Genomic DNA, 20,658 nt, shown 5'->3' on the forward strand with positions numbered 1-20,658 from the left:
GGGACATCGAGAAGCAGATAGGGAGACAGATTCTGGAAAGGTGTAATAATAACAGGGTTGTTGTGGTGGGAGATTTTAATTTCCCAAATATCGATTGGCATCTCCCTAGAGCAAGGGGTTTAGATGGGGTGGAGTTTGTTAGGTGTGTTCAGGAAGGTTTCGTGACACAATATGTAAATAAGCCTACAAGAGGAGAGGCTGTACTTGATCTGGTATTGGGAAATACCGTAATAACTCATCTCCTTCTACCTTAGGCCACAAACCTATCAATCGCCCCGATGAGTTATTAACTGATGAGTTATTAACTTCAAACTTTCTGCATAATCACTCAAAGAGTTGACCTGCATATGCATGTAACGAGAGCTGTATAACTCATCTCCTTCCCCATCTGTGGACACTTTCTGGAGGTCCAAGATCTGTATGCTCCACGACCGCTGGACTAAGTGTGTAAATGTAGGAAGGGACTATGTTGAGAAATAAATGTGCTAGGTTTTCTAAAATTGACTCCTTCTACCTGAGGCCACAATCTTATCAATCACCCCTCGTAGAGGGCTATTAGTAACCCTAGGTAATTTCTCAGGTAAGGACATGTTCAGCACAGCTTTGTGGGCTGAAGGGCCTGTATTATGCTGTAGGTTTTCTATGTTTCTGATATAAAGATTTAACATTGTTGGAATAATAACACATGGCTGTGTCACTTGGAGTTCATTCAGTGTTTTCAGCAAATATTCAATAAAGGCTATACAGAAAGAAATTCCCTGAGAGTTGTCTATAAAATGTGGTTACATTTAACATCTAACTACATTGAAATTATACTGACCACATGCAATGCTGAAGAGGTCCAGGTAAAAGAGATTTTTTTCTTCTTTATTTCAAAAGTAATCTTTATACCAAAGAAATAAATACAGAAGAAGAAACCATGCAAAGCTGTGCAAAATTTGTACATTCATAGTCAATACATTCAGTAGTGTTAACTTACTTTTTAAAACCTTAGCACTATTACCAGATAAACATAAACAGATAATGCTCAAATCTCCCAGCAAGTGAGACAGCGACTGTGGAGAGAAAGTAGAAAAATGCTATCTCGGTTGATAACACATCTTGGTAGCAGGTGCATGCAGCTTGATTCCATTGAATTCAGCAAAACATTTTGGAAGTGGAATATTGAGTGTAACCATTATTGTGAATTTATTAGCTAAAGACAAATTACAGGTAAAATCAGTTTAGATCTGTAGTCTTTCAACAGGAGAAGCAAAAGAGCACATTTAGTTAATTGGAACAATGAAAGAATCAATAGTGAAGGAAATAGATTCACAGACTGAAAGAAAGGAAATAAATGTATAGTTTAAATTTATCCTACCTAATTCAATAATAGTTCAGATGATGAAACTTATTGACTCTTTAGTCTCCATTATTATAGAGCATGATGAGGCTGTATTCTTTTTTGTATACATATAATTGCTTTCTCGGACCTAAATTAAGTATGAAATACAGATCAATATTTGCTTAAAACATACCAATAACATTAGTCAGATAATTATGACAGCTTACCTTGGTGCCTTTTTTACGTTAATGAATTCATGTACATCCTGTTTATTCCCTGCTAGGAGAGGGTACCTCACACAGTCACGTGGTCGAGTCTCCAAGAAGAAAATTTTTGGTCAGCCATGTTCCTGAAAGTAAGCTTCCTCGTGAACTGATTCGTTTATCTTATTCCCACCTATAGGTATGATATCTTTACAATAACTAGTTTCAGGCATAATACTAGTACCAGGTCTTTTGTAAGATGTATTTTTTTTTGGAACAGAGGTCACGTTCAAGTTTTACATCCATAAAACGAGGCCCTTCCATTACAGCCATCAATTTCATATCTACACTAATTCTATCTTCCAGCATGTGGCCGAAGTCTTTTACAACTTGTATTTCCAAAGCAGCACACACAAAATGCTGGAGGAACTCAGCAGGTCAGGCAGCGTCTATGGAAATAAATAAACTGTTGAGGTTTTGGGCTAAGACCCTTCATCAGGACTGGAAAGGAAGGGGGAAGACACCAGAATAAAAAGGTGGGAGAGGGGAAGGAGGAGAGCTAGAAGGTGATAGGTGAAGCCAGTTGGGTGGGAATGGTAAAAGACAGGAGAAGAAGGAATCAGATAGGAGAGAAGAGTGGACCATGGGAAAAGGAGGGGCACCAGGGGGAGGTGATAGGTAGGTGAGGAGAAGAGGTCAGAGGCCAGAGTGGGGAACGGAAGAGTGAGAGAAAAGAAGAAATAAAGGAAAACAAATTACTGGAAGGAGAAATCAATGTTCATGCCATCAGGTTGGACACTACCTAAATGGAATATAAGGTGTTGCTGCTCCACACTGAGGGTAGTCTCAGCATGGCCAAGAGGAGGGCATAGACCAACATGTCAGAATGGGAATGAAAACTGGAATTAAAATGCCTGGCCACCTAGGAAATTCCATTTTTGGCGGATGGAGCGAAGATGCATGACAAAGTGGTCCACCAATTTACAATGGGTCTCACCAATGTAGAGGAGGCCACATTGGGAGCACCAGATACAATAGACAACCCAACAGATTTATAGGTGAAGTGTTGCCTCACCTGGAAGGATTGTTTGGGGCCCTGAGTGTAGGTGAGGCAGATTAGTGGGGAGGGACAAATGGACAAGAGAATCATGGATCCCTGCAGAAAGCAGAGAGTGGTAGGAGGGAATTAAGGATGTATTTGAAGGTAGGATCCCATTGAAGGTGGCGAAAGGTGCAGCATTGTGTTGGATGTGGAGGCTCATGGGGTGGTAGGTGAGGATACGAGGAACTCTATCCTTGTTCAGGTGAAAGGAAGATGGGATGAGCACAGATGTCTGGGAAATGGAGGTGATGCAAGTGAGGGTAGCATCAATGGTGGAGGAAGGGAACTCCATTCTTTGAAGAAGGAGGACGTCTCTGATGTCCTGGAAAGGAAAGCCTCATCCTGGCGACAGATGTGGTGGACATGAAGGAAAAGGGAAAAGGTAATAGCATTTTTTACAGGAGACAGGGTGGTAAGAGGTGCTCTTTGCTCTTTAAAATATCATGAGAATATTTACAGCTGATGCACACTTGGGCAGTATTTGTCAAATTTCAACTTCCCTCCGGATAAAAAAAATTCTTCCTCAAATCCCCTCTAAATCTCCTCTGCCTTGTCTAACCTGCACCCTCTAGTTATAGATATCTCTGTTAACAGAAAGAGTTTCTCAATATCTATCTCTGTCTCTCATTATTTTATGTACCTCAATCGGTAATCCCCTTTTGAGGGATTCCCAGTCTATCCCATCTCTTCTCATAGCTGAAACACTCTGTCTGGGAAAATCTCCTCTGCACCCTTTCCTGTGCAGTCCATAAGACCATAAGACATAGGAACAGAAATTAGGCTGTTTGACCCATCAAGTTTGCTCCATCGTTCACTCATGGCTGATCCTTTTCTCCCCTCCTCAACCCCACATCCTTCCTATAGCTGAGCAACCAGAACTGCACACAGTGCTTCATTTGTAGGCTCAGAAAAGATGCACCATAACCTCTCATACCATGCACCTCAGTTAATGAAAGCAAATATCAGATAAGTCTCCTTAATCATCTCATCCATCTGTTCTAACATCTTCGGGCATCGTTAGACATGTAAATTAATATTGCGCTGTACCAGTACTTTGTAGGATTCTGTCTTCATTGTGTACTTCCTAGCCTTATTAGTCCTTCCAAAGTATACCACTTTGGGATTAATTTCGATAATAAATCTGCCCATTTTACCAACTCATCAATATCACTCTGAAGCTGTAGATTACTACCCTCATTATCAATAACACCATGTTTTGTGTCATCTAATTATAGCATAGTTGTCACAATCTTTTCAGGTTGAAGCCACTACTCTATCTGTGGGATGGTTGCTCTGTGCATTGTGAGACCTTCTGCACCTTTAGGTTCTACAAAATTGTGAGTGTCCCTGACAGCACACTCAGTTTTTATCTCCAACTTTTTGATAGGGTTATCATTGTCATAAAACAATGTCCCCACCCTAAGATTGAAAATATATTGCACTACCAGAGTTACAGTGGACATTCCATACATTGCATGAATTCTTTTAAAAGTTAAAGCATAGTGCTTCAGGACTACAAGCCCTTTGATTGAATTTGTTGGATAATTGCCCTGTCATGGAGAGTAAGGCATGTTGTAGAAACATATCCTTAAAAAGTATTTTTATACTCAGTGGCCATTTCATGAGGTACACCTTTACACTTACTCGTAAATACAAATACCTAATCAGCCAATCATGTGGCATCAACTCAGTCCATAAAAGCCTGTAGGCATGGTCAAGGGGTTCAGTTGTTGTTCAGACCGAACATCAGAATGGGGAAGAAATGTGATCTAAGTGACTTTGACTGTGTAATAATTATTGCTGCCAGACAAGGTGTCTTGGAGTATCTTAGAAATTGCTGATCTCTTGGGATTTTCATGCACAACAGTTTCTAAAGTTTACAGAGAATGCTGTGAAAAACAAAACAAAAAACAACTTGTTAATGAGAGGGGTCTGAGGAGAATGGCGAGACTACTTCAAGCTGACAGGAAAGTGACAGTAACTCAGGTAACTAGGCATTACAACAGTGGTGTACAGAAGAGCATCTCTGAATATACTACCTTGAAGGGGGTGGACTACAGCAGCAGAAGACCATGAACATACTCTCGGTGACTACTTTATTAGGTATAGGAGCTACCTAATAAAGTGGCCACAAAGTATATATTGCTATTCTTGAAATCTAGGCTTTGGAAAGCAAGATAAACAATTTACCAACACCTTGTGGTCAATATCATCCTTTTGATATTGGTCATATAATGCAAGTTTAATGAAAAAAATAAAGAAAGACAAGTGCCTCCCTGTGATCTCCATCTCAGAGGCCGATGTTAGGTTGGTAAGGCTCTGAAAACCTGTGCCAACCAACTAGTGGGAGTATTCAAGGACATTTTCAACCTCTCACTGCTACGAGCAGAAGTTCCCACTTGCTTCAAAAAGGCAACAATTATACCAGTGCCAAGGAAGAATAATGTGAGCTGTCTTAATGACTATTACCCGGTAGCACTCGCATCTACAGTGATGAAATGTTTTGAGAGGTTGGTCATGACTAGACTGAACTCCTGCCTCAGCAAGGACCTGGATTCATTGCAATTTGCCTGTCGCCACAATAGGTCAATGGCAGACGCAATGTCAATCGCTGTCCATACGGCTTTAGACCACCTGGACAACACAATTGCCTACGTCAGGATGCTGTTCATCGACTAATACCATCATTCCCACAATCCTGATTGAGAAGTTGCAGAACCTTGACCTCTGTACCTCCCTTTGCAATTGGATCGTCGATTACCTAACTGGAAGACCACAATCTGTGCAGATTGGTGATAACATATCCTCCTCACTGACAATCAGTACTGGCGCACCTCAGGGGTGTGTGCTTAGCCCACTGCTCTGCTCTCTAAATACCCATGACTGTGTGGCTAAGCATAGCTCAAATACCATCTATAAATTTGCTGATGATACTACCATTGTTGGTGGAATCTCAGGTGATGACAAGAGGGCGTACAGGAGCGAGATATGCCAACTAGTGGAGTGGTATCGCAACAACAACTTGGCACTCAACATCAGTAAGACGTAAGAGCTGATTGTGGACGTCAGGAAGGGTAGGACGAAGGAACACATACCAATCCTCATAGAGGGATCAGAAGTGGAGAGAGTGAGCAGCTTCAAGTTCCTGGGTGTCAAGATCTCCGAGGATCTAACCTGGTCCCAACATATTAATGTAGTTATAAAGAAGGTAAGACAGTGGCTATACTTTACTAGGAGTTTGAAGAGATCTGGCATGTCAACAAATACACTCAAAAACTTCTATAATTGTACCGTGGAGAGCATTTTGACAGGCTGCATCACTGTCTGGTATGGAGGGGCTATTGCACAGGACCGAAAGAAGCTGCAGAACTTTGTAAATCTAGTCAGCTCCATCTTGGGTACTAGCCTACAAAGTACCCAGGACATCTTCAGGGAGTGGTGTCTCAGAAAGGTGGTGTCCATTATTAAGGACCTCCAGCACCCAGGGCATGCCCTTTTCTCACTGTTGCCATCAGGTAGGAGGTACAGAAGCCTCAAGGCACACACTCAGCGATTCAGGAACGGCTTCTTCCCCTCTGCCATCCAATTCCTAAATGGGCATTGAATCTTTGGACACTACCTCATTTTTAATTAATATAGAGTATTTCTGTTTTTGTACATTTTTAAAATCTATTCAATATACGTAATTGATTTATTTATTTTTATTTTTATTACCTTTTTTTCTCTGCTACATTATATATTGCATTGAACTGCTGCTGCTAAGTTAACAAATATCACGTTACATGCCGGTGATAATAAACTTGATTCTGATCTCCTAAAATGCTTGTGGCCAGTGAAGTACTTTTGAAGAATAGTCACTCTTGCATTGTATGAAATATGGCAGTCACATTGGTGGGACCTTAAGGTACACAATGTCATAATGATCAGATAATCTGTTTCATTAATTTTCAGTAAGGGACAAAGATTGACCAGATAGCCAGGGATAAATCTTCTGCTCTTCTTCAAAATATACTCATCTTTGGGATCAGATACTGTCTCACTGAGTGTCTCATCCAAAATATAGCATTTCCAGCAGTTCACTGCTCCCTTGGACTGGAAACTCCATCATAGTTTTTTGTTCAGTTCTCTGAGACAGACAAATGTATAACCTTCAGAGGCCGAGAGTGACTGTTTCACTGCAACAGACACTTTAATATTCTTCACATTTCCAGCCACCTTTGTGCATTATTTAAACCCCAGGAAGCATATTGCACTGAGTGGGCTTAAGATCATTGTGGGATACTGCACTTGTGGGCTGCCCCCAGCATAGTTTCAGGTGTGCTGGTTGTTAATGCAAAGAACACAAGTAGAACAGGGATGATTGTGTAACAAGTAGCTTCCACCTTGATGTTTTTATTGTTCAAATTGAATGAAGGGCACTAATGCGATATTTGAGTAAATATCATGCCAAGTACAGTATATAAATCTGTTTTCACTACGCTATTTTCACTACAAAACCCAAGCAGTCATGGGGAGATGATTATTTCAATGCCAGACGCTTATAGACAGTGTGGAATTGAACCAGGGCTGTTGGTGCTGCAATTGCATTATGCTAACCCTACAATATTATTAATTCCTCATAATTATTATTATTGTTGTTTGTCTAATTGTTGTCACTCTTGCTTGAAGCCATCCAGTTGATTTTTTCCCAGTAGTCAGTAATGTGTTTTTTCTGAAATTAGAATTTGCAGATCATGCAGGAAGAGGAAAGTACTTTAATTTAGTATTTAAATATGATTCTGTTCATTGATTAAATTGCTATTAATTTATCTTCCAAAAGCTTCATCAAGTTTGACCTGCCAAGCCAGAGCAACATCTCAACCAATTTTAACTGGCCATACAACAGTGGAAACGTATAATGTAGTGGCACTCTCCAAGCATGACCCTGTCCCAGCCTCTGAAAATCCAACCAGTGGAACTGACACTACTTTGCCTACAACATCTCTCCTTGCTGCTGCATGTACTGCAAACGTTCATCTAAGCTCAACAGTGAATCAGCAGGGAAGTGGGCAACATACCACCCAAGGAGAGCTTCCAACAAAAGCAACAGAGAATGTTGACAAAGAAATGCCACCACTTCTGCAGCCACCAACTACAGCCTGGCCACCAACTACGCAGCCTCTGTCTGTTCTGGCTGACGTATTGTCGTTGATGTGTGTGAGTCATCTTGCCCATTCAATCATACCTAGCAATTCTTCACAATCACCACTGATATCCCCCTGCAGCAACAACTCTTCCCCGAGCTCGCCTCTGATCTCCCCAGTTGACGTCTCCTGCTTATCTCACCTTTTGTCACCAGAACCAAATGCCGGACCTCTGCCAAATAATGGCATCAGAAGTTTAAGCAAGCAACTTGGATCTGAATACAATAGGTCTCATGAGGTTCTGGGAAATGTCAGCTATTTGTCAGGAATGTCACCCTCCAAATTCAATCACATGTCCTCAGGTAATAAAGGTGACCTGAGTCCAATTTACCTGGATATCCCACAGCAGAAAATAACTGCTCCTACAGATTTCCAGATGTCTATGCCAATTCCAATACCAGCTTCTTACAAGAACCATGTCTCACCAGCAAATTCTCCATTGCATTCAAATCTCAGTCCTACATTTAACCTTGCAGCTTCACTCTCACCACAGCAGAATGGTAATCCAGGAAATTATGGAAGCACTGGTTTCCAAGGCAGAACATCAAATTCACCCATTATGTCTCAAACACCTGTTACAGACTCAACTACAGGTCTTGAGGACAGACAGTTCTCGGTAAGTTGGCTTATAGGTTAAGAACACTTAATTTAAAATTCTATTAAAAATTCTGAAATGTGCAATTCAAATTAAGTACTCTCCACAGCACAAAAGCAAATATTTCTAATTGCTGAAAATCTGAAATAAAGGCAGAACTAGCAGTGTGGGGAAGATCTTCGGGGAAAGTAGCAAGCCTTTTCATAGCATTTTACAGACACAAGAGATTGCAGATGATGGAATTAGTCTAGATGAAGGGTCTTGACCAAAACACCAACAGATCCACTGAGTTCCTCCATCATCTTGTTCCATAGCATTTTAGTCTTTCATCTGAACTTAAGAAAATCACTAACTTGAAAAGTTCACTCTCCAGACTAATTCACTGGAATTTAATTAATTTACAATGAACTAATGGGATTGGATTAAAATGGTGTAAATCATAGACATTCAAAATAAATTGATGGCCATATGCTTTAAGGGTTACTTGATGTACCTCTTAATTATTGAGTTAAAATATGAAAAAAATATATCTATCTGATTATTGATTTACATTTAACAGCTGTTGGATATAAGTAACAAAAACACACCAACAATATTTGTGACTGAAACCTTAACATCACAGTCAGGAAAGTCACCATTGCCTTCTATATGTGAGGGTAAGTAACCGCTACAATTGCAAACCGCTATAGAAGTGTGTTGTATGGGGCTTTTTCAATTGGAAACTATTTTGTTCTTCCATCCATTCATAAATGGTGTCATTTTAACATCTGTGTAATGCTATAGCATCTTCAATATTAAGCACTAAAATCTAGTATAGACACTGTAATATCCAAACTTTGCAAATATTATGACATGTGTTTATTTGATACACTGGGTAGAAATTTACCTTTAGGAACCAGTGGTAGATATGCTGTTTGTAGCAGCTGCTCGTGGTTCTCTGCTTCCTGAATCAGATTTAATATCACCAGTACATGTCGTGAAATTTGTCAACTTTACAGCAATACTGCAATGAAATGCATGATAAATATAGAAAAAAAAACTGAGTTACATTAAGGGTATATATGTCTATTAAATAGTTAAAGTTGAAATAAGTAGTGCCAAAAAAAAAACAAATTAGTGAGTGAGTGTTCATAGGTTGAATGTCCAGAGGGGAAGAAGCTGTCCTTGAATTGCTGAGTGTGTGTACCTCCGTCCCGATTGACTTCAGGGATGAAGCCATTAACTTCATCCTTCACAATTTAGTTTCTATGCAGATGTCTAGGTGAATGAAAATGCTTTACTTACAATTAATCTTTAGCAAACGTGTGATCTAACAACTGAGATTAGAACTAAACAATGGTGACTCAAAATAAATTAATTTATGAATTTAGTGACTCTGACAAGTTTTGAATTACATGAAAATTAGTAAGAAGCAGATTTTAGAAATCTGAAATAGCAAGAGAAAATGCTGGAAACGCTCAGCAAGACAGGCAACATTTGTGGAAAGAGCCACAGATTTAACAATTCAGATCAAAGACCTGCTGGATGCTTTTAGCATTTTCTGTTTTTATTTAAGTTCCTAGAAAGATTTTGCCATGGATAGAAGAATATATTTACACATAAATACAGAATAACTGTGACTTGAAACTTGTTACTTCTAACAATGAGATGGTGGAAACAGGACTCTCAAGAGGCAGTAGAGGTAATTAATTTGGATCCTGATCAAGAGCAAGTGAATGGTACTGACTGGGATACTGTATGAAGAGTGGACAAGGGCTCACTGGGCCCACTGGCCTCTTTCTGTAAAGTGATAATTCTTTGAGCTGAGTAGCAAGATGAAGGGTGATTCGCTTTGCTGAAAAAAAAGTCTAAGACCCAATTTGTTGGTGGTTATGTGCTTTGTTGAGGGAGCTAGAACAGCAGTCAGGCAGGATGTCAATTTAATTCTAGACTACGGAGGAGGCAGCTTGTACTGGCAGGAGCTGAACAAGTTAGAAAATGGGCTGCAATGTATGAGAGATAGTTGTATTTCTGTTCTACAGATCCATATTCCTAAAAGATCAGTTTTACCATTTTTCTAAGTAAAATATTTCTTTAAAATGAAACCATGATATGAACGGAAATGTGGTTAGCTTTGTATTTAAATTGCCTTGTTTAAAAATAAATTGCAACTCATAAAGAAGAAATTAATAATTAAGAATATATAACAACTGATTTTATTATTTTAGTGCATGTCTCTTTAACACATGCCAATTATCTATGAATGTTGTGCTTAGAATTTACTGATTTTATAATTTGATGTGCCTTCCATCAAAGAAAGTTGGGGGAATAAATTGCTTAGAAAATTATGTTACGTTTGTGCAATTAACTTGAAAGAAATATTTGGTTCTGGATGGCTTTAACAAGTATTTTTAATATCTACAGAGTTCAAAGGTTTTCAACAATCTGAGTCACATCAGCCCTTTCCAGTGGAAGACTTTGAGTTTTTGAAAACTCAGGATCTAAATAAAAAGGATTCTAAACTAACAAAAGAAAGTGATCCGAAAGCAAAAGATCAATTGGTTCCTGGCAACGGTACCACTTTGCATTCAATGATGATGTCCAAGGACTCAAAGTTGGATGTTGCATTTGGAACCCATCAGGACAGCAGTAACAGCAACCTAGTGCCTCTGCCAGTTTCACCCATCAATTTGATGAAACCTTTCTTTGTCATTCCTGATGCTGCTGCAGACAGTCATACTCCGGAAGGTAACAAAGTAGTGGCCAGTTCAGGAGATGAGAAACAAAACAGCGATTCCATGTTATCAGATGTGCACAACTATTTAGTCCCGGTGCCTGGACGGATTCAGCATCCACGAACTTCAATCTACATCAGCAGCGATGATTCTGAAACTGACGACGATGAAATATTTGAAGAGTTGCAAACTCTGAGAGAAAAGTAAGCTTGGAGTTATGCAGTGAATTTGAAAATCAAAAAAAAAAGTACAGATGTTGCAAAGCAGAAATAAATGCAGAAAATACTTGAAGTACTCAACAAGTCTGGAAACATGTGGAAAGAGGAACAGAGTTTCGGTTTTCTGTCTGCAGATGTTGCCTTTCCTGATGAGTATTTCCAGCCTTTTCTGTTTTTTTATTTATAGCTAGAGTTTGTTGTGTCATGTATGATTTTGTTGGACTAGATGAACTGAATTTAAACTTTAAGGTTTGCATGTAAAACAAGGTTTGTTTGCTTTTATTTTAGTGTTTAAATTATTTATGTATTTTAGTCCTTTAGTTAACTTTTTATTTTTAAATTTTATTTACTTCAATATTAACAGTTTTTAAAGTCTCTGTGGATATCAAATGCTTTCTAAACTCCTGGATATTTCTAGAATTTTATAGTTCTCATTTCAGATTTCCTGCGATTGTAGAATATTTTCCTTTAGTTTCAGTGGCTGAAGTACTTACGTTAATCCAACAGGCACTTGGCAGAGGTTCAGAGATTGCAAGCAATGCAGAAGAAGGAGATTGAGCAGCTCTACGAAAAGATGGGTAAGGTGCCCCCTGCTGGAATAGTATCACCAGCTGCAATCCTGAATGGAAGGCAGAGGCGTTTGTCTAAAGGCAATTTCAACCAATCCCGTCGTAACAGCCTGCAAAGACTTGAACCTTTACAACAACCAGGTATGTGTAACAAGCTCCCTAACAGTGAACAGCTACATTTTCACACTAGAATTTTATGTTTCCTCTAGAACTAGATGTTATGGTTAAGGGTGAAGGGTGAAAGGTGAAATGTTTAAGGGAAAACTTCCTCACTCAGAAGGTGGTGAGAGTGTGGAATGAGCTGCCAGCGAATGTGATGGATGGTAGGTTTGATTTCAACATTTAAGAGAAATTTGGATAGATACATGGATGGGAGGGGCATGGAGGGCTATGGTCTGGATGCAGGTCGATAGGAGTAGGCAGGTTAATAGTTCCGCGCAAACTAGATGGGCCAAAAGGCCTGTTTCTGTGCTATAGTATTCAATGACTCTAGTTTACATTGAAAGGTAATATTGTCATAAATTTTACTGGAAACACGATTGCATGTAACTTTATTTAGAAAGCTTAAAAATGATCAGTGATCGTGAATGGATAATATGAAGTATATCTGTAAGATCACATGATTGATGCAGATTGGAAAGTCAAATATTTGCAAAATGCTATCTTTTTTTTAAAGCAGAAGAAGTACATTTCAAAGCTACAAAGTATTGAATACTAGGCTAAGTTTACAGGAAGATTGATTGAAACCTTAGTCCAAAAAGTAGATTATGAATTAATTTAAAGGTAATAGACTTGGGCAACAGATCGTATAGCAGGGGTGGCAAACCTATGTCAAGATGACAGTTTTTTTGATGGCTGCTAATAAGAGTGGGAGATGATTGCTGTCATGATCTAATACATTATATACAAAATGGCATTTATGAGTGATCCTTATATAAAAAGCAAGATTCTAGAGTTCTAGAAGTTTGGTATTGCTCTCTTAATTCTAATTAAACAGTTTTTTGGTTTGGCCATATTTTATATTACTTTGGAAGTAAATGTAATATTTTACTTTTCACAACTGTTTAGTGTTATTAGGATGGTAGAAGTGCAGTTGTTGAAAATATCATGCTATATATACAATAATTTTTTCCCAATTATAACCTTATTTTCATATTGCATCCCTGCAGGCTTTGGCAGAAGGAATTCCTTAACTGGCATCTGCAGTGTACAAGATCAGTGGCAAACACAGTCCAACATTGGTGGGGGTTACTTTTCCTAATGGCTTCTAATAGGTGATAGGCTGTTAAGCGTCTTTAGAAGCTAAGGCTTTGCACAATAAATTTAAAGGAAAAGGGTCAATAAAATGATTCTGATTCTGACTGCAGCAAATATCTGGCACTATAGTACTTAGTGTTTTAAACTGTACAAAACTCCATTTGTCAGTAGTTTTGAGTACAGTTTCAGCTATTAATTTGGACATGGACTGTTATATGATGCAAGTAGTTAACAGTCAGCTTTCTTATATAAAAGGCCTTTTGATTTATATATAACACAGGAACCTGAAACTGATGTTTAGAAAAGAACACGGATGACCCCAGTCAGAAATCCTTTTCCATTATCAGAACAGATCTTAAAATAGATTGCTTGTGATATTTTGCTTCTAAGCACTAATATAATTTTAGAAACACTAAGGATTCAGCTTTGTTTAAATCAGATTACTTTATCTATTGTAACAGTATTTCAACAATGTTTAATCATAAAATAATCCTTGCTACAGATTTTTTCATTAAAATATACTATTTCTGGTAATATCTCAAAGGATATCTGATTAAATCAGATTTAAAAGCACATATAATAGACTGTTGTGAGTGTGAACAATGTCACAGGAGAGACACTAAAGCTAGGGGATATAGAAGCCTTTATTCAGCATTTTAAGCATGTTAAGGAAAAACTTCTTCTCCCAGAGAGTTGTGGGGGTCTGGAATGCACTGCCTCGGAAGGTAGTGGAGGCCAATTCTCTGGATGCTTTCAAGAAGGAGCTAGATAGGTATCTTATGGATAGGGGAATCAAGGGATATGGGGACAAGGCAGGAACCGGGTATTGATAGGAATTGATCAGCCATGATCTCAAAATGGCGGTGCAGGCTCGAAGGGCCGAATGGTCTACTTCTGCACCTATTGTCTATTTGAGACACTCTCCGAGGAAGGGGCCTCCGGACCCAATATTACATGACATTTTTATATGCTAAATATCAAAGATAACAGCAGGACAATTTTACAATTCTAATGTATCTAGAATACATCTTTTGAATTACATATTAAACACCTTCGTCTTCACACCCGCACTCCAGACACCCCAAATGAATGTTACTTCCCACCAATTCTGCGCCGTGTTCATGCATATGCAGACTTCTGTGATCAAACGGAATCATCTCTCTTCATTGTCTTTCTTTTCTTTTTACAATGTTTTTATTCAGAAGAAAAAACAAGATTTACAGAGTGCAACACATAGATACATCTCAACATAAATTGTGTACATTCATATATTGTAATAAAATTGATCAAAATGTTATAGCATATCACATAAAGGTATACCACTCTGTAATCAAAAATTTAAAGATAGGTCATACATCATAAAAGAAAATTTTTATATAAAAAAGTCAACCCCCTACCAACTACCAAAGAAAAAAGCTGATGGATGATAATGGATAATTAGAAAAAAAACCATATTGGCTTAAGAAGAGAAGATAGAAATATACATAAAAGTCTGTGCACTGTTAAACTTTATAAATTGGAAAAGTAATTTAGGAAAGGTCCCCAGATATAAAAAGATTGTTTCGAATTTAAGACTGAGCAGCGGATCTTCTCTAAATTTAAATAAGACATAATATCACGATCTCTCTTCATTGTCGACATCCCCAGTAGTTGCCCACATACCATCCTGCACCTCCTGGGCCATACTGTCCCATACATTCCTCAGGCACTTCACTTTTACCAACACATGTATATCTTTAGGATATATCTGGTGAATTTAACCATTTCCTCGAGCTTGTCCCAGAATCCTGTATTTTGGCAGGGGACCTTAAATGAGGGCAACTCTGACAAAATGCTCTGCTTCTCCCCGAGGGTGAAGGGCTTATGAATTGTCAAGGGCTGCTTCAGGTCATCAGGGTTCTTGATTTGATGTTACCTAACCCCAAAAAGATCCATTCTGACAGATATATCTGGGTGTAACCATTCCCTCAAATATCACCACACTCCATAACTCCCACACTACACAAAATATAAATGATGGATAAAAATTAAACAGTACATACTTAAAACCAGAGTATGTACTCTGCAGTCTGCCACTTCTGTGCATCTGAACTCATAATGCCTGTTGTATCCCTTTGCATTTAAAACTCTTACATCAAGGTTACAGGCTTTTTCTTAAATCACACAAACACACACACAAACACATCGGCTACTATAAAGCTCCCTGACCGAGTATACACAAACCCACTGGCGTCCCAAACAGTCAGTAACCACCCTTCACAATTGGTACCCCTCTCTCACCAAATTAACACAAAAATGCCCAGTCTCTTTCATAACCACATGTACATTTCCACACACACTGCACTACTTTTATATCTAGTAGTTCAGGTCCCTACCTTGTTCGTGATCCCACAGTCACTGACCTGAACAGATCTAAGTGTGAGTACTAATCTTTAAAAAAAAATTCACCCACTTAGACTGCGGAGGTCAATGGTCACACAACAGGATACAAACATATTCTGAATGAGCCCCCAAATATTGTGACTGTGAACAATGTCAGTGGAGAGACACTGGAGCTAGTGGATATAGAAGCCTTTATGCAGCATTCGAGACACTCTTAGGAGAAGAGGCCTGCCTGACCCAATTCAGGTTTATATGCTAAAGATCTAAGTTAACAGCAGGACAGTTTTACAGTTCTAATGTATCTACATTGCTTCCTTTGAATTACATATAATTTTTAAACACCTCTGTCTTCACACTCACCCTCCAGACACCCAAAATCAATGCTAATTCCCACCAACTCTGGGCCGCATTCATGCTTTTTCAGGCTTCTGTGATCAAATGGAGTGATTCTTTGTTTGCAATCAACCCCCAAAATGCAGCTCCAGGAAGATCTTTTTTCAGAGCTGCATTTTAAATCCAATCTACAATCCATGTTCAGATCTGAAGACTGACTACTGTAAAAATTAGTATTTGTCATACTCCATAACTTCAGAATATGTAACAGTCCCTCCTCTTGGCCCTCCTGGGCATAAATAAATATGTTCCAGGAAAGGCCAAACTTTGAGGATCTAATGAAATACAGCAACTAAAACCCTGCAGTGATGACTCTCTGGTCAGGGGCATCAGCAAGGTAAATGTATCAGGCTCGATGTACAGGAAGGGGTTGGGGTGGTCTCTATTTGAATGACTGCAATGACCTTACCCCGGTGGCACATCCTCACAGACTGTCCAGTCCGACTGCTAAGAGGCCCAACTCATTCGAATTCACTGGGTGGATGACTGCTTTCAGATGCCGTGTGCAATTTCTTCTCATTCTCAGTCTGCCATGCCATCGAAGTTCTGGAACCTGATGTCCCTGCTGTATCTTAGATCCCTCCACATCTATTTTTAACAATATCTTTTCTATTCCATGCTATACAGCTAATCATCTACCTTTTGCAATGAGCCTTCATTACAGAGTATAGTTACCTTTATACTTTAACATGCTGTTCAGAGCTTGCTGTCCTCTGCCTTTGCGTTTGCCGTGTTTCTGCGTCTGTCACGTGCCGTCAGAACTAATTCAGCTGGCTGCTGTTCATCTCATAGGCTCCCTACAATGACACCGTTATTGGGTGCAGTTGATCTCATGCTCTGTCTGTGAGGCTGACAAGAAAGTGGGTCATCAGTCTGTGGGAAGACTATCTTCTCCCCTGCTGTCTCTGATCAACAGTATGTCACTGCTGCTTTGCTCGATCCCTCATTGTGTTACCCTGGTTACAGTGGTCCTTCACATCTCCATGTAACCTGACTAAATTGGCAGTTGAAGTTTGCTTGTAGTTTTCCTGTCTGCCCACTCGGTCCCTTTCTGCTCCTTCCTATCCCCTTTCTGGTGAGCCATTACTGTAATCCCTTGGGCAGCTGCACTGCTTCTAACAGCTCCTGACTGTGCTTGGCCCCGATCCTTGGGACCTTCTGACACAATTCCCACACATTGCCCTGTCTCTCCTCCTTGACTGGGGCTGCTGTCTCTCTGTGTCAATTGCTTTGTGGGTCTGACATGTTCAGTGCCCCTGCCTGGTCCATGATATTGCTCCTTTTGCTGAGTCTAAGATAGCACCTGCCTTACTCAGTGTGTCTTTTCCCAAGATAGTACCTTCCTCGTTTGGGCTCTCCCTCAATCACAAGCACCCGCGGCTGACCTCTCTCCGCCCTCGTTTCACCTCCTGCACCGGTGATGTAAATCATCTCTCCTGTAGATCAGTTATCGATACTGACGATCATGAGTCCACTAACATTTCACATTGCCCACCCCCTAATAAACCTCTTGTTGCCACCACTGCCAATGGAGGCTGTCGTCAGCCGTTTGTCTGACCTCCCCGGCTCTGTAATCTGGTCAGCAGTCAGATCAGAAACAGAGGCTGCTGCAGTGCATTCTCCCAGCTTTGGTAACTGATTCTCACACTTTGCTCTCTTTTCAGAACACTGTCTCCAACCATGGGCCAAGAGACCACAACTGTAACAGATCATTCCTCTACCCTCCCACGAGTATTCCAGCAGTTCCATGCTACGTGTCCTGGTTGCTGGCACACAAAGCAGATCTTCTGTGACGTTATGGCAGCTACTTTACGAATTGCCTCCTCCGGTCTATCTCACCAGCCCATGATGATACTGCAGAGTAGGTTGGTCGCACTGCTATCCCTAAATCTAAAACTTATTGCTAGGCTCAGCTCAGGCCTTCCTTTAGCATTTTCAGGAAGGCTAGATCATCCCTCCATAGATTGTCCAATCCTGAATACTCCTGATATGCTCAATATTTACATTTTGCATAGTCTGTTGCTGTCTCATCAGCTCTTGAACCACTGACATTATTGTTCCACTGTTACTCTCACCTCCCACCCTTGTTGTGCCTCACTTACCCCTTAATAAAGCAACATCTCTCTTCATTGTCGACATCCCCAGTAGTTGCCCACATACCATCCTGCACCTCCTGGGCCATACTGTCCCATACATTCCTCAGGCACTTCACTTTTACCAACACATGCATATCTTTAGGATACATCTGGTGAATTTAACCATTTCCTCGAGCTTGTCCCAGAATCCTGTATTTTGGCAGGGGACCTTAAATGAGGGCAACTCTGACAAAATGCTCTGCTTCTCCCCGAGGGTGAAGGGCTTATGAATTGTCAAGGGCTGCTTCAGGTCATCAGGGTTCTTGATTTGATGTTACCTAACCCCAAAAAGATCCATTCTGACAGATATATCTGGGTATAACCATTCCCTCAAATATCACCACACTCCATAACTCCCACACTACACAAAATATAAATGATGGATAAAAATTAAACAGTACATACTTAAAACCAGAGTATGTACTCTGCAGTCTGCCACTTCTGTGCATCTGAACTCATAATGCCTGTTGTATCCCTTTGCATTTAAAACTCTTACATCAAGGTTACAGGCTTTTTCTTAAATCACACAAACACACTCACAAACACATCGGCTACTATAAAGCTCCTTGATCGAGTATACACAAACCCACTGGCGTCCCAAACAGTCAGTAACCACCCTTCACAATTGGTACCCCTCTCTCACCAAATTAACACAAAAATGCCCAGTCTCTTTCATAACCACATGTACATTTCCACACACACTGCACTACTTTTATATCTAGTAGTTCAGGTCCCTACCTTGTTCGTGATCCCACAGTCACTGACCTGAACAGATCTAAGTGTGAGTACTAATCTTTAAAAAAAAATTCACCCACTTAGACTGCGGAGGTCAATGGTCACACAATAGGATACAAACATATTCTGAATGAGCCCCCAAATATTGTGACTGTGAACAATGTCAGTGGAGAGACACTGGAGCTAGTGGATATAGAAGCCTTTATGCAGCATTCGAGACACTCTTAGGAGAAGAGGCCTGCCTGACCCAATTCGGGTTTATATGCTAAAGATCTAAGTTAACAGCAGGACAGTTTTACAGTTCTAATGTATCTACATTGCTTCCTTTGAATTACATATAATTTTTAAACACCTCTGTCTTCACACTCACCCCCCAAACACCCAAAATCAATGCTAATTCCCACCGACTCTGGGCCGCATTCATGCTTTTTCAGGCTTCTGTGATCAAATGGAGTGATTCTTTGTTTGCAATCAACCCCCAAAATGCAGCTCCAGGAAGATCATTGTTCAGAGCTGTAGTTTAAATTCAATCTACAATCCACATTCAGATCTGGAGATTGGCTACTGTAAAAATTAGTATTTGCTATATACCGTAAATCCAGAATATGCCCTAACATAGACTAGATAATAAATTTTGCCTTAATTTTAGAGGAAATTTGATAACCCCAGCAATTAGAAGACAATAAGAACACTTGATATTAAGCAGCCATTATAAATCATTTTTATAGTTTTGTATTAAAGTATGTTTTTCCATTGTTACAAACTGTAAGGACTGAATTTATTGATTTTCTCTGTATATTTGTATATAGAAAATGTAAATTTTATGCAGTAAATTATACCAATATTATATTGATAATTAGATCTCTTGTTTTAAAATAAACTATACAGGTAACGTTCCCAGATGGAAGATTTAGATGCATTTATTATCCCTTTTCTTTACAATAAACTTTATATTTGCTTATTTGAAACACAAGGGTGTTATTTCACGTGAGATTTCTCATTTTGTAAAATATGGTGCAGTGTTTTGAGTTGCAAAGCTGATTTTGGTATAAATGTGCATCTGCATGGAATGGAGATTCTGTATTGACATTTATTTGTTATCTCAAGAAAGTTGATCTTATAATTTTTTATGATTCAAATCATTAACTATGTATATTCATCTTATAATAAGATGCTAGATAAATTATTTCACACTACATGATGGAAATAAAACTTTATATAAATTGTGTTGTAATGTATTTTGGATTATAAAGTCATTTTCACAAACCTGCATACATTGAAATTGGAATCCATAGAGCATTTAAGTCAAACTACAGTGTCCACTTTATTAGGTACCTCCTGTACCTAATAAAGTGACCACTGAGCGTATGTTAATGATCTTCTGCTGCTGTAGCCCATCCACTTCAAGGTTCGACATGTTGTGCATTCAGAGATGCTCTTCTGCACACCACTGTTTTAACACATGGTTATTTGAGTTACTGTCGCCATCCTGTCAGCTTGAACCAGTCTGGGCCATTCTCCTCTGAACTCTCTCATTAACAAGGCATTTTTGCCCATTGAACTGGCAGTACTGGATGTTTTTAGTTTTCACACCATTCTATGTAAACTATAGATACTAATTGTTGTGCGTGAAATGCCTGGGAGATCAGTTTCTGAGATACTCAACCCACTCTGTCTGATACCAACAATCATTCCACAGTCAAAGTCACTTAGATCATATTTCTTCCCCATTCTGATGTTTGGTCTGAACAACAAAATGAACCTCTTGACCATGTCTTTGTGCTTTTATGCATTGAGTTGCTGCCACATGATTAAATATTTGCATTAACAAGCAGGTGTATAGGTGTA

At 39.4% G+C, this 20,658-nt stretch overlaps 1 protein-coding gene across 4 annotated transcripts in view; it reads left to right on the top strand.

The window, feature by feature from the left end:
• wnk4a (WNK lysine deficient protein kinase 4a) overlaps positions 1-20,033 on the top strand; it is a 93,006-nt gene extending 72,973 nt beyond the window's left edge. For 2 of the 4 annotated variants that reach the window (XM_073071516.1, XM_073071517.1), the window contains exons 14-20: positions 1,608-1,679; positions 7,449-8,428; positions 8,967-9,063; positions 10,811-11,324; positions 11,847-12,049; positions 13,078-13,149; positions 17,605-20,033. In XM_073071516.1, the coding sequence (XP_072927617.1) occupies positions 1,608-1,679; positions 7,449-8,428; positions 8,967-9,063; positions 10,811-11,324; positions 11,847-12,049; positions 13,078-13,149; positions 17,605-17,645 (1,979 nt within the window). In that variant the 3' untranslated portion in view covers positions 17,646-20,033. The remainder of the gene's footprint in view (positions 1-1,607; positions 1,680-7,448; positions 8,429-8,966; positions 9,064-10,810; positions 11,325-11,846; positions 12,050-13,077; positions 13,150-17,604) is intronic. The other 2 variants (XR_012102055.1, XM_073071518.1) reach the window with 2 other exon arrangements.
• The last annotated feature ends 625 nt before the right edge of the window (positions 20,034-20,658 follow it).

Source organism: Hemitrygon akajei, chromosome 18 (assembly GCF_048418815.1).
Source record: "Hemitrygon akajei chromosome 18, sHemAka1.3, whole genome shotgun sequence".
Taxonomy (NCBI): Eukaryota; Metazoa; Chordata; class Chondrichthyes; order Myliobatiformes; family Dasyatidae; genus Hemitrygon; species Hemitrygon akajei.